This window comes from Aythya fuligula, chromosome 1, assembly GCF_009819795.1.
Source record: "Aythya fuligula isolate bAytFul2 chromosome 1, bAytFul2.pri, whole genome shotgun sequence".
Taxonomy (NCBI): domain Eukaryota; kingdom Metazoa; phylum Chordata; class Aves; order Anseriformes; family Anatidae; genus Aythya; species Aythya fuligula.
In genome coordinates, this window is record NC_045559.1 from 129,355,768 (window position 1) to 129,370,309 (window position 14,542).

Here is a 14,542-nt window from a genome sequence, read left to right on the forward strand (position 1 = left end):
ACTTCAGGCTGCTCAGGGAACTAGTCAGTAAGGTCCCCTGGGAAACTGCTCTTGAAGGCCTCGATGTCCACCAGTGCTGGTCACTCTTTAAGCGATGCCTCCTAGAAGCACAAGATAAGGCAATTCCAAAATATCGCAAGTCAGGCAGGCGGGGCAGGAGGCCGGCGTGGCTGACCAGGAACATTCTAATGGAGATTAGGCGGAAACAGAGAGTGTTTCGCTACTGGAAGGAGGGCCAGGCGTCATGGAAAGAATACAGGGATGCTGTTCGTGTTTGTAGGGAGAAAGTTCGAGTGGCCAAAGCACAGCTAGAGTTGAAGCTGGCTGTGTCTGTGAGAGAAAATAAAAAGGGTTTTTTTAGATATGTAAATGGAAAAAGGAGAACTAAAGAAAACATAGGGCCGCTCCTTGATAGGGAAGGTCTCCTCACAGACGATGACGTAGGCAAAGCAGAGACGCTTAACGCCTTCTTTGCCTCTGTCTTCAATGCCGATGATGGGCTTCGGGACCCAGGGTGCCCTGAGCTGGAGGACCGGGACGGTGGGGATGACAAACTCCCAACTGACCCTGAACGTGTGCGGGATTTGCTACTCCACCTGGATCCCTACAAGTCCATGGGTCCGGATGGGATTCATCCCCGGGTGCTGAAAGAGCTGGCGGATGTCATTGCGGAACCTCTATCAATTATTTTTCAACGATCCTGGGAATTTGGAGAGGTCCCAGTAGACTGGAAGCTGGCAAATGTTGTGCCAATTTTCAAGAAGGGTCAGAAAGAAGACCCTAGCAATTACAGGCCTGTCAGTCTCACGTCAGTGCCTGGTAAAATCATGGAGAAGTTGGTTCTTGGACTCATTGAGGCGCACCTGGGGGACAAAGCAGTTATTAGTCCCAGCCAGCATGGGTTTGTGAAGGGTAGGTCCTGCCTAACTAACCTGATTTCCTTTTATGATAAGATCACCCGTATGGTGGACCAAGGGAAACCAGCTGATGTGATTTTTTTGGACTTCAGCAAGGCTTTTGACACGGTTTCCCATAGGATCCTACTGGACAAAATGTCCACCATAGAGCTAAATAAAAACATCATACGATGGGTGAGCAATTGGCTAACGGGCAGGGCCCAAAGGGTTATGGTAAATGGAGCTGCGTCAGGCTGGCGGGCGGTCACCAGTGGGGTCCCTCAAGGCTCCATTTTAGGGCCGGTACTTTTCAATATTTTTATAAATGATCTGGATGTAGGAATAGAGGGTATTTTGAGCAAGTTTGCTGATGACACCAAACTTGGAGGAGTTGTGGACTCAAGTGAGGGCGTAAAGGCCTTACAGAGGGATCTGGACAGGTTGGAGAGCTGGGCGATCACCAACCGCATGAAGTTCAGTAAGAGCAAGTGCCGGGTCCTGCACCTGGGACGGGGAAACCCTGGCTGCACGTACAGACTGGGCGATGAGACGCTGGAGAGCAGCCTAGAAGAGAGGGATCTGGGGGTCGTGATAGACAGCAAGTTGAATATGAGCCAGCAGTGTGCCCTGGCAGCCAGGAGGGCCAATCGTATCCTGGGGTGCATCAAGCACGGCATCGCTAGTAGGTCAAGGGAGGTGATTGTCCCGCTCTACTCTGCGCTGGTGCGGCCTCACCTCGAGTACTGTGTGCAGTTCTGGGCACCACAGTATAAAAAGGACATGAAACTGTTGGAAAGTGTCCAGAGGAGGGCTACGAAGATGGTGAAAGGCCTTGAGGGGAAGACGTACGAGGAACGGCTGAGGTCACTGGGCCTGTTCAGCCTGGAGAAGAGGAGGCTGAGGGGAGACCTCATCGCAGTCTACAACTTCCTCGTAAGGGGTTGTCAAGAGGCAGGAGACCTTTTCTCCATTAACACTAGTGACAGGACCCGCGGGAACGGGGTTAAGCTGAGGCAGGGGAAATTTAGGCTGGACGTCAGGAGGGGGTTCTTCACAGAGAGGGTGGTTGCACACTGGAACAGGCTCCCCAGGGAAGTGGTCACTGCACCGAGCCTGTCTGAATTTAAGAAGAGATTGGACTGTGAACTTAGGCACATGGTCTGAACTTTTGGGTAGACCTGTGCGGTGTCGAGAGTTGGACTTGATGATCCTTAAGGGTCCCTTCCAACTCAGGATATTCTATGATTCTATGAACTTCTTTACCGAAAGGGTTGTTAGACATTGGAACAGGCTGCCCAGGGAAGTGGTGGAGTCACCATCCCTGGAAGTCTTTAAAAGACGTTTAGATGTAGAGCTTAGGGATATGGTTTAGTGGGGACTGTTAGCGTTAGGTCAGAGGTTGGACTCAATGATCTTGAGGTCTCTTCCAACCTAGAAATTCTGTGATTCTGTGATTCTGTGAAGTTCAGTATCTTTTCCTCACCGTGTATAGTAACAATATTCCACAGTAAATGGTAGAGCTAAACAGTTTCCTGGAGAAGGTTGTTGTAAGCCAGGGTATTGCATGTAGCTATGGCATTTTTCAGAGTCTGCCAGAAGTAGGGCTGAGATCGAGGGTTAGTCGGCCATTCCAGGACAGAACTTCTGCACAGCCTTTTCCTCAGCCTGACATACCGGGACTTCTGCAATACCTTCTCAAGAAATATCAAGATAATCACATCAATCTTTTCATCTAGAAGGCGCTGGTGGGCCATGTAAAATGTTGTCTTGAAGCTGCCACTTTTAATATACTTGTTGGTTAGCACAAATATGGTCTTTTTGCTCAGTTGAATGCTCTGGGAAAGGTTGTCAAAGACTGGCTGTCCTGGAAGCCAGTCCCTTTCTTCTAGGCATAAATTGAACTTTCTGGTTTTTTGATCTTCCAGCTTTTCAACCAACTCTGTCATCACCCATTCATTCACAGCTGGATCTGTATTGTCAAAGGCAATAAAGGCATCATAGCAAGTATCTTGTAAAGGTAAACGTCTGTAGCCCTTCAACTTTGCAGTGCAGTAATGATAACTATACCACACATCCCAGAAATATAGGTGGCTCATAACAGCAAACACCATAAAACCTAGGACAGCTGAAGCTGATAATGCATACATGATCAAATAGGAGGTGTCCAACTCGCAAGTATACAGATCCAGGAAAACCAGACTCTTTCCTTTATGTGCCCCTGGGCCAGCACATGTCACATCTGTGGCCAGAAGAGGAATAGTCACTTGAGTCTGGTTGATCCACCAAACAAACCACACTGCATCACAATTGCACTTGAAAGGATTGCCGTGCAAAAGCAGCATCTTCAGGTTATTAATGACATTTTCGGGGAAGCTAGATTTCTTAATTATTTGGATCTTGTTTGAACTGAGATCCAAGTATTGCAGTCCAATTGCACCTCTGAGAAAATATTTGGTTAGCCGTTGAATGTGATTGTTTCGGAGAATCAGTTCTTGGAGTGTGGAAGTGCAATTGGACAGTTCTCGGGGAACAGTAGTCAGAAGGTTGTTGCTGAGGTCCAAAGTTGTTAGTTTCTTCAGCAGGTAGAGTTTTCCCCACTTGAAAGCCTTCAACCGGTTATTGGTTAAGTTGAGTATCTTGAGTTCTGGAGGCATAGCTTCAAAAACATCAGAAGGCAAAAAACTGAGTGAGTTAAAGGAAATATCCAGTTTTTCCAAATTGGTCAGATTCTTGAAGAATGACAGGTATCTAGCATTCCCATCCATCCATAAAACATCTAAACGATTTCCTCTGAATTCTAAAATTTTAAGAGATTGGCTTTCCATACCTGTGCTAATAGAGGTAGAAATCTCATTCTCATTCATCATCAACTTTTTCAGATAGGCCAAGTTTTTCATGAAATTAAGGACATGAGTAACACCTTCTGCCAGAAAATAATGTTTGTTGTTGCTTAGGTCTAGAATTTCTAAAAGTTTCAGCTCTTCGAATGCAGTCGAGTATAGCAAGTCAATCCTGTTGTTAGAAAAATCCAGATATTTCAATCCAGACAGGTAGTGGAATTCACTTCCATTTAAAGTTTGACTTATTGCATTACCTGACAAGTTGAGGCATCTCAGGAAATCAAGATCCCGGAAGTCTGAGGGGCTAATAAAAAAGATATTGTTTCTGCTTAAATCCAGAGTTTTTCCATAATCCAGACAATCCCTATTAACTGAAGGTCGGTAGGAATTAGCTTCTTTGTCTTTGGACTTGCAACTTCGGCCATACTCATCATACCTGAAATAATGCATCTCTTGTAAAACTTGTCTGTTGCGTTGCTCTACTGAAATCCTGGGATTAGAGCAAATTCCATAGGAGTTGCTTTCACTTGAAGAAGGAGAAATTTTATTCACTGACAGATCTATGACTTTAAGAGCTTGGAAGTGCTTGAACACTGTTAGGTCAGCAACTTTAATAAAATTAGTCCCAAGATCCAACACTGTTAGATTTCTAAGATTGAGCAATGGAAATAGATTTTGTTTTTTCAGTTCTTTAAAGACATAACCCCTGATCCTCAGGATTTCCAGATTTGAGAGGGTAGAAAATGTCTTGGACAGGTTCAAGGACGGAGAATACATTTGAAGTTCAAAATTAAAGGACAAATCCAGCTCTACAAGTCTGGGGACAAACTTCAAAAACTGAGCATCTCCAATCTCCTTCATGAGGAAATTTTGGGAGAGGTCAAGCTCTTCGAGATTCCTTGTGTTTTTAAACCAGCTGCTGGGTATACTCCGAAGAGAGTTACTGTGAAGTCTCAGAATTCTCAATTTTTTCAAGGAATAAAAAGCCTTTGAATGTATCTTAAGTGCATTATTGGGGCAGGGAACACAAGGATATGGGGCATTATAGCAACGTGGGCAGTTACCACTGAGATCAAGAATTTCTAGGTTGTGAAGGGCACTTAAATCGTATTCCTGAACCTCTTGAATTATGTTATTGTAAATATACAATTCCTTTAAAGTAGAGGACAAGTTGGGTGGAATATGAGTTATGTTGTTAGACTTCAGGGACAGCACTGTCAAATTTTTCAGATCCAGAAAGGCCGTTTGTTCAATTTCAAAAGAAACATTGCATGGGTTACGGTAGTAACAGTTCTGTCCCAGATACAATATTTCTATGTTTCTTAGTTCTGATAAATTAGCTTTTTTGATAGAAGAGATACTGTTTGCTTCTAGACTTAGCAGACTTAAAGTACTAGGAAGACCCCGGGGTATTTCCGACAACTGATTTGCATCCAAGTACAATGACTTCAGCCTTGTCAGAGTAGCAAAACTGCCATTCTCAATTGTTGGTGTCCTGGTGCACACATGATCTTTGGGCCCCAGTCTGACAGGCACACAGTTGCATCTAAAGTCAATCTCCACAAGCCTTTCAAGATAAGCAAAAGATGTTGGATAAATATGGGGGATATGATTAATAGTCAGGGTCAGGTTTGTAGCATTTGCGGGGATTCCTCTGGGGACTTCTGTGAGGCGACGATCACTGCAGTCCACTCTCACTGAACCTTCAGAGGCTTCTACATCACAGGGTAAACTTTTAGGAAACCAAGCTCCTGACAACAACAGTGGAAATAAGAAAAGCAAGACAAATGGCAGTGCATTTGATGTCTCTGCATGAGGTACCTAAAAATAAGGAAATAGGGAGGTATTAATTGAGTGTAATGGGAACATGTGACATAGGACATCCGATCAACCATGTACTGGGTTAAATATTTAGTTCACCTGGGATCCTGTCTTACAGCGGCCAGAAGTGGGTGCGCAGGAAGGATTCTAAGTATAGGGGATGGCTTATATTGGTATTTCCTCAAATGCTTTCTTTCCTCTCTTATCCCTAAACATAGTAGTGATACGATAAATATCACTTTCTAAGTAATGGATCTTAAAAAGGTAAAAATTCTGCTAAAGATTACAAGATGGTTGATTAAAGTCTGGGAATTTTCTTTAAGGGGAAACAGTGTTAGACATCCAGCAAATTGAAATTGTATAATATACATAAATAAGTAAAGTTAGGATTTAGAAGCAGACAAAAGCATAAAAGAAAATCTATAGCCAATTAAGAACTAGTATACATTTTCAAAAATGTACTAACAGCTGCATGTATAATTCAAATTTCACATAAGCATTCTTCCTCTATTATGTGTCAGAATAAATGCATGGTTGACCAAAAACAGTCAATGACTATGCCTCAACTGTGGCCAACTGTGTCCTGGGCTGCATCAAAAGAGGTGTGGCCAGCAGGTCAAAGGAGGGACCCTCTACTCTGCCCTCATGAGGTCCCACCTGGAATGCTGCATCCAGGTCTGGGGTCCCCAGCACAAGAAGGATGTGGACCTGTTAGAACTAGTCCAGAGGAGGGCCGCAAAGGTGATCAGAGGGCTAGAGCACCTCTCCTATGAAGAAAGGCTGTGACAGCTGGGTATGTTCAGCCTGAAGAAGAGAAAGCTCCAGGGAGACCTCATTGTGACCTGTCAATACTTAAAGGGGTCTTATAAAAAGGATGGAGAAGGACTCTTTACTCAGATAGGTAATGACAGGAAAAGGGGACTTTACGGTAATCATAAATTCAGGTTAGAGATTAGGAGGAAATTATTCACTCGGAGGGTGGTGAGGCACTGGAACAGGTTGCCCAGAGAAGCTGTGGATGACCAACCTGGCCCCAGTTTCAGGGGCAATGGAGTTATCTGATCTTTAAGGTCCCTTCCAAGCTGAGCCATTCTATGTTTCTATGATTCAATATACTTTAATATCAGCTTGCATTTTCACTGTCCAATAAAAACAGAGGGCCAAGAGGGCACTGCATCAGTGGTAGGTCTGAAAGTGAAAATCAAACACAGATTTTAAATGGAACATTTATCTTAAAAGAATTACAATAATTCAATATTCAGAGCCAAAATCCCATAAACATTTGTAGAGCCTTGAAAAAAACATACTCTCTCACGTCTTTGTGGTCTTGACTACTTTACAGAGTAGTGTGTATGGTGGGAAGAGCAATGGGATTTTAATACTTCATAACATACAAGTTACTTCTTCAGCAGCCCTGAGTGACAAAGATGCCCTGGCCCTGACACCAGTGACAGCCAGCCAGCCAGGCATGCTGCCAGCCTTGGCTTGCCTAGCACAGGCAGAGGGGCCATGACCATTTTGCTGCATTGCATAGCTTCATAACTGCCTCTGTCTGGTGCAGGCCAAGAGGTTTCAAGATGACCAAACTGACCATAAATCAAAATAATTTATTTCTACCCGAAGAACTGACTTTTGAAGGACTGCAGATAGGTACATGGTACTCAATGCTCTTTAAAAAAAAACAAACAGAATTATTTACTCATAGAATAATACCGACTAAATGTAGATAACCAGGTAAGCAGCTGAAAATCATGTGATTAGGTAAAGTGTTCAAGATACTTGGAAATGTTTTGGCTTTTTATCTGGCTAGCACGAACATATTAAGACTTTCTCATGATATAGATAGTATGTGAAAACACTGCTGAGCATTTCTTTAGACATGCATTGTAGATGACACAGATTAATTGGGAATTCATGTTTTATGATGTGTTTACTTACACCACTATATCCCTTCCGTATGCAAGTATAACTTCGTGTTTCTGCATTACCTCAGATAACAATACTAAATCTCCTGGTTCATCTCTGTGTCTGGAGGAGCACTCTAGTGATTAGCAGGTCAGCTAGTGGAAGAGAAGCTAGATCAAGTCTCTCAGAGCACTGCAGTTCTAGATTCAACAACTGAGTGGAGTCACTTTGGGGATTCAGTCAGTCAGCTTCAGAATATAAAGTTTCAGTATATAAGGAAAATTGTTAAAAAACCGTGCAGATCTTCCACTATGTTGGCATATGAAAATCATATCAACTTCCTGGTAGTGCATTACACCACAGCCCTTCCTCTACCACTACTTCCCTTCCCATTCCCACAAAGAGACACAGAGCTTTCTTCCCATCAGAAGGTCCAAAGAAAGGGAAGATTTGGTTAAATGTGCAAAGCCAGCAGTATCTTGGGCTACACCAAAAGAAGTGTGGCCAGCAGATCAAGGGAGCTGATTCTCCCCCTCTGCTCTGCTCCTGTGAGACCCCTTCTGGAGTCCTGCATAAAGCTCTAGGGCCCCCAGCACAAGAAGAACATGGAATTATTAGAATGAGTGCAGAAGAGGGCCACAAAGATGATCAATTGGGGTTAAGCACCTCTCCTACAAAGACAGTCTGAGAGGGCTGAGGTTGTTCAGTCTGGAGAAGAGAAGGCTCCAGGGAGACCTTATAGTGGCCTTCCAGTACCTAAAGGGGGCCCACAGGAAAGCTGAGGAGAAAGTTTATGTCAGGGAGCGTGGTGATAGCACAAGGGGTAAACTGAAAGAAGGTAGATTTATATTAGATATAAGGAAGAAATTCTCTATGAGTGCGGTGAGGCACTGGAACAGGTTGCCCAGAGAAGCTGTGGAAGCTCCATCTCTGGAGGTGTTTAAGGCAAAGCTGGATGGGGCTTTGGGTAACCTGATCTGGTGGGCGGTATCCCTGCCCATGGCAGGGGGATTGGAACTAGATGGTCTTTAAGATCCCTTCCAAACCAAACCATTCTGTGATTCTGTGAACTATGAAATATCCAGGTTGATAGCCATGACTATAATTTATAAATTACTTAGGAAAAGCTGATCTGGACTAACCAGACTATTGCCATGAATTCCAAAGCAATGAGTCATTTCTTTATTTTCAACTTCTGTGAATCATTTTTTAATAAAAATTACTTTCATTTGCTTTATAGTAATTCACTTTGGAAACTCACACAAAGTGAAGACATGGATATTATCATTCACCATTGCTTCAGTACAGTCTTGGATGAAAAAGATGAATAAGAATAATCAGAGTAAGTGGGGAGCTAATTTGGAGAAGATAAAATACATTAATTTCCCTACACTGTCCTGCTTTTTATTTTTATTTTTTTTTAAGTATTCTCTTTTTATCCATTAATATGGGCAGGAAAGTGGGAGGTAGAAGAAAGGGTACTACCACTGACATTCATTACATGGAAACAGAAGGTCTGTCTTTGAATGAAAAGAGAAATTGCAGAAGAAAAATATGGATACATTATTGTAAGTATTCTGCCTTCCTTCTTTTCCAAGGACCATACCATATTATTCGTGTAAATGACTCTTTACTAGACTAGAAAAAATCCTAAGTGAGAATGTGTTTTATTTTATTGGTACTGTTCATTCATGTCCATGCCATGACATGTTCTAGTCACCTGGCTTGGGAAAAAGAATGGACTTGCCAGTCACTGGAACCTGTGTCTAATGGTAACCTTAAAATAAGGAAGGAAAACCTCTGCTGCTAACTGGGGGCAAACCACAGTTTTGTTGCTCTTGAGGAAAACTTAGTCAGAATCAAGCTTTAAAGATTGCTAACCCAACTTAAAAGTTTCTATCCAAGCAATAAATTAGGACTTGGGCAACATGAGATTGCTGTCTAGATCATCACAAACTTTCTATGTGTTTCTATTCAGACACTGCACTCGGGAATCAAATTTTGCATACTTACTTGGGTTCCTCAATGCAGTGCCATCAGCCTGGGCTGCACTGACATCCAGGGATAGGAGAGGAGGGCCTCAGGTGCTGCTCAGCTCTCCGAACATGGAGAGAGCTCTGCCTGACTGCACGCCTACCAGAGACAAGGAACTGCACTGCTAGGTGCCTGGAAGCAGGTGCAATGAATCTGGGCCCATAAAGTCTTCATGAATATGCTTGAAAGTTCCTTCAGGTGTCAAAAAAAATGCCAACTGAGACTTGCAAAACACTCAGATTTTCAACTCCTACTTGTTGCTCTATTTTGGGGAACCCTGGCATCTTTGCACAGCAAGCCTAGCTCTCAGTTTCTTTGTGTTTCATTTCTGCATATACTTTGGGTTCCCATACCCTTTCAATGTATTAGCTATTTTAACTGCAAACTGTTACATTCTGGTGTTGTGTCTAACTGCTCATATGCAAAACACTTTGTTATAGAACCAGAACAAATAAAGAAAAAAACTGCTGAAATGAGAAGAAATAGGCAATGACTTGTAGAAAGTCCTTGTAATGAGAAACTAGTTTAAAAGTACAGCTAGGGTATGTATGTGAGCTGTCCTTTTCTCTCTGAAGGAGAGAGAAATTTTGTGTTTATAAAAAGTTCAAAACTACTTATATTCTGATATTAACTGAGCACATGTGCTCAGTAATCTGTAATTGAATTCAATCTGAACTGTAGTATTCTTCAAATATTCAGAAACAACATGGCTGGGTGTCTCTTAATGAAGTGTTTCTGTAATTGCTGCATTATGAATTTTAAAAGGTGAAAGACTGAAAGGCTAGAGAGCAAAGAACACCACAGAAGTTAAAACTGTTAGAAAATACATTATTATAATACTCCTGCAAACATATCAGAGCAAATAAATGCCAGATTTCCTTTCCTGTCATTATAAATTGCAGCTTATAGCCACAACAGCATATATAGCCTTTAGAAAGAAAAATATACTCTTGAAAACCTTTCTCAACAGTTCCAATTACAGAGTTATAACAACAACTTTAAAACAAAAGTTTCACATACCATTTTTGTGTGCTTCCACAGCTGAAAGATTTGTCGTTGGAGAAAACTGTAAACCAGGACAGAAGAAAATAGCATGAAAGAGGTCCCCACTGGTTCAGGTCAGGTAGAGAGGAGAGTGTAGCATGACATAACTCACTCAAGACAACAGCAGTAATACAACTTTATCTGTTTTCTCTTCAGCTGAACAGCAACTTGAGAAATAATTAAACATGAAACAACTGCTGCAGCCCACTTCCTCAAATATCTGTCTTTAAAATTAAAACAGTAGTAACTCAGTTACTCCTCCACCCCCATTAAAAGAACTGAGTACTATTTTTTGCCTTTTAAACAAATTCTCACATTACTCATAAATCCACGTGCTGCTGTGACAAAAGATTTCTTTTTTTTTTCTTTTTTTTTTTTTTTCTTTTTTTTCTTTTGGTCTCTTATGCCACAGTTCGCTCTTTTCCCTGCCACTTTGGAACATGCTTCTTATTTGAAACTGTGTGTTTCACCTATCTACAGATCTACAGGCTCATAGCTTAAGAAACTATAAGAAGACCTACTCTAAGTTGAACAGTCAAGCCAAGGAGAATCCTGAAAGAGGACTATTACAAAATATTCATAACGAGAAAGCGAGGTTAATCAGACAGGAGAGAAATGTGTTATGCAAGGGTAGAACTCACTTGAGACAACAAAGATTTATAGAAGCTCAAGTTCCTTTTTTTTTTTTCTTCATTTTTAGTGCAACCTGTATGACCACAGAAAGACGTTAACAATATTTTAAATTTGGAAGTTTAATATTTTTTATTATTATTGTGGAGTCTCCTTCCTTGGAGATGTTCAAAAAGCATTTGGATGCCATCCCGTGCAATGTGCTCTAGGTGACCCTGCTTGGCAGGGGGGTTGAACTAGGGAAGAGAACTCTCTTTAGAGAACTCTCCCTTCCAACCTCAGCCATTCTGTGATTCTGTGATTATTTAGGGTTCCTTTCTACTGCTAATAGTTTTTTACTAAGAATCTTTTCAGTGCCTAATACAAACAGACAAATCTCTTAACAGATTTTTTTTTTCCATTAAGAATTCAGCTTCAGTGAATAGGATTTAGAGGGGAAGGAAAACAGAAAGGGAAAAAAAAAATAAGAAAGAGTGGCAAGGACATGGAAAACAGCATATTAAAAGGTAAAAAGTGCTGTGAGTTTCATATTTAGAAGTTGCTATGCTTAGCAGTACAGGATAATTTGATGGTTAGGATATTTATTAGTGTTCATTTATTCATTTTATTTATTTTTCTGTACATATTTTTCTTTACATTTTGAATATCCATTCATAATTTCTTTGACTGTTGTGGAGCTGACCTCGTTTTGAAAGACTGAAACCCAATGAAAGAACAGAGACTTAACTTGCAATCATGTTTTAAAATCCCCATCTTTTCGTGGCTGACTCATATAAACAAAAACAAGAAAGCACACAGAAGAAAACATTTTGTGTCATTACCATTTCAATCAAGGAGTAGGAAAGGGCTCATTAATTCATGATAGGTTCGGGACTGTGTTTCTCATATTTTGTACTTGATTACTAAAATACTGTAATAATAATAATAAAAAGATTAGCTTGCTATTGACAAGTAACTGGATTTTTTCTTTTCATGCAAGATGCACTGAGGTTTTCATTTAGGGTTATTATAAATAACGCAGATGTCTCACTAAAATCCTGCTAAGTTCTACAAGACCATTCAATGCTCTTCTGGGAGGAGGAAAACATTCATTGCAATACCATACATTAGCTATTCCACCTAGAATACTTCACAGATTGTACATCATTAGAGCAGAAAGTTATCTTTAGCTCATCTATAGCTATTCAACTTATTATCAAACAAATGTGCTTACTTGTGTAATAGTACCTAAAAGAATGACAGCACACGAGCTGGATTGTGAAAGCTGATTTTTTTCAAGCACCTAAATATGCCTCTGATTTATTACACTGGAACAGAGCTTAAGCATGAGGTGCTTAACATCCACTCACTTTGATTGTAAGTAGGTTTTCTAAAGCACAGTGTGCAGTCACCCAACCCCATGATTTTCAACAGGTACTCAGTGCCTTTGGAAATTTCCCTGGCAGTCTATAGCTACAAACTTTAGGAACTTTAATAGCTTTACTGTCACTTTGCTTTTTCTTTTGGACTAAGCCTGATTTTTTATTATTTTTTTTTTTTTTAATTTAGGAAGTGACTGTCACTCAACCAAGAGCATCAAGAGCATGAGAGTTTCAATTCCGCGCAGAGTGAAACTGCAACTTTAACACTAACAGAATCACAAAGTGCCTTTCTTTTTTTAATCTAAGAAATGGGTAGCAAAATACAGTAATATATCCCTTCAAAAGCAGGGGTCAAAAGCAGGGGAGCTCAGCAGCCACAAACTTCAGAGCTATAATTTGATTTTTGGAGGCTCAGGTTTAAAATTGACTTACTGTTTTAAAAGTTCAGTTTTCCCTTGTGCAAAATTTCTCTTGCCTGCTGAGAAACACAAAGTAACCGAAAGCAGCAAAATACTTCCTACTGCGCTGCGTGTCAGGAAAGGACATGCTGGTAAAAACATGGGTACTTTGCTGGCTCTCTGAATGGAGAATATCATTTAAAATAGAGCAAGATTCTTTAAACTTCTTAATCTCTCAACTACAGGTTTGGGTTTCAGCTAGATTAAAATCAGACTGGTGAAGATCGAACTTCTATAATTCCTTTTTTTTTTTTTTTTTTTTTTTTTTTACTTCTAAATTAAAATTTACAGCATATTATTGCAGTTTATCAAAATAATGATTCTATTGTGTTTGATTTAAAGCTAGGTAGTTTAGTATACTACAAGTATCTATTAAAATAAACTTTCAGAGTGTAGTGTTGCACAACTTAACAAGGAAATTATCACATAAGTTGCTGAAATTTTGAAATATATACGCTGTTTAAACCAATGCAGACAGATGTACAAAGAGAACCACAGACAGAAATGGATAGCACAATTGAGGAAATGGAAACAAAATAATTTGCAGAAGCCTTGAGGGATGTACAAATGTAAAAATTCCTGCTGAGAGCATTTTCAGAACTGTGTTTGTAGTCATTAAATGCAATCAAAACAGTAAACAGAACACAACAGCAAAGAAGATTGGTCTACATCAAAGGCAGAGGATGAGAAGTGGTTTCCCTCTCAGCTTTCTGGTGAGAGGACAGCTTCACAGATCTACACAAAGAGCTTACCCAACAGTCCTGAGAGCTAAGATATGACTGATGGAGCTGCTACCATCACAGAAATAGACTTTCCCATTTCCAAAAACAGATTGTGCCAGGCTACCACAGTGTCAAGACTGACTGCTTCATGTTTACAAATCATTTTGCATTTGCTGAAAGCAAAGGTGCCTTGTGTTCTTGTTACTGAGAATGGCTTACCAACAAGGTAGGTAGTAGTCATCTAAAGATGTCTGACATAGGACAGAGTTAACTTCTATGTTCTGTGCTGCCACTGAGCCTCTCCCATTTCTCCCATCCTAAGGGGTCAATAGATAGGCCAGGCAGAGGGGGCACCATTGCTTACCTCTGGAGAGAGGGAGGAGAAGTGCTAAGGCGGTGATGCTGGACAAGCACAAATGCAGGAAGTTCCACCAAATCACACAACTGGCATGTTTTGGGTATTTATAGCTTTATAAAGGGCAGTTTGGGCATTTATAGCTTGTATAGCCTCAAATTCTATTTCTTGTTGATGAAATGACTAGTCTGCAGGACCAAAGTGATTTGAAAAGTTTCATACAGATAATTCTTCTATGTTTTTTCACATTTTTCTCAAGCAAGAGCACTGTGGGAGCACTAAAACAACCTTTGGAGAACATACCAGAACCCAGACATTGTTGAATCCAACCAAATCACACAGCAAAAATAACACCTCCGCATAAAATAAAGGCAAGCAAACAACAGTAAGGATGCTCACATAAACATGTAGATATTACAATTTATGGGCTTTTAGAGATGTAGAGATAGAGATGTAACATGATATTGCCCATTCAT

General features: G+C 40.8%; 1 protein-coding gene across 2 annotated transcripts; it reads right to left on the reverse strand.

The window, feature by feature from the left end:
• Positions 1–2,385: 2,385 nt before the first annotated feature.
• On the reverse strand, positions 2,386–12,972 carry TLR7 (toll like receptor 7). 2 transcript variants are annotated; one of them, XM_032198027.1, is made up of 3 exons: positions 12,964–12,972; positions 10,517–10,562; positions 2,386–5,557 (listed from the first exon to the last, which is right to left on the reverse strand). In XM_032198027.1, the coding sequence occupies exons 2-3, from the start codon at positions 10,517–10,519 to the stop codon at positions 2,417–2,419; spliced, it is 3,144 nt and encodes a 1,047-aa protein (XP_032053918.1). In that variant the 5' UTR covers positions 10,520–10,562; positions 12,964–12,972; the 3' UTR covers positions 2,386–2,416. The 2 variants fall into 2 exon arrangements, with proteins under 2 accessions (XP_032053918.1, XP_032053926.1); XM_032198035.1 differs by lacking the exon at positions 12,964–12,972 and having other exon boundaries at positions 10,517–10,691.
• Between the last annotated feature and the right edge of the window lie 1,570 nt (positions 12,973–14,542).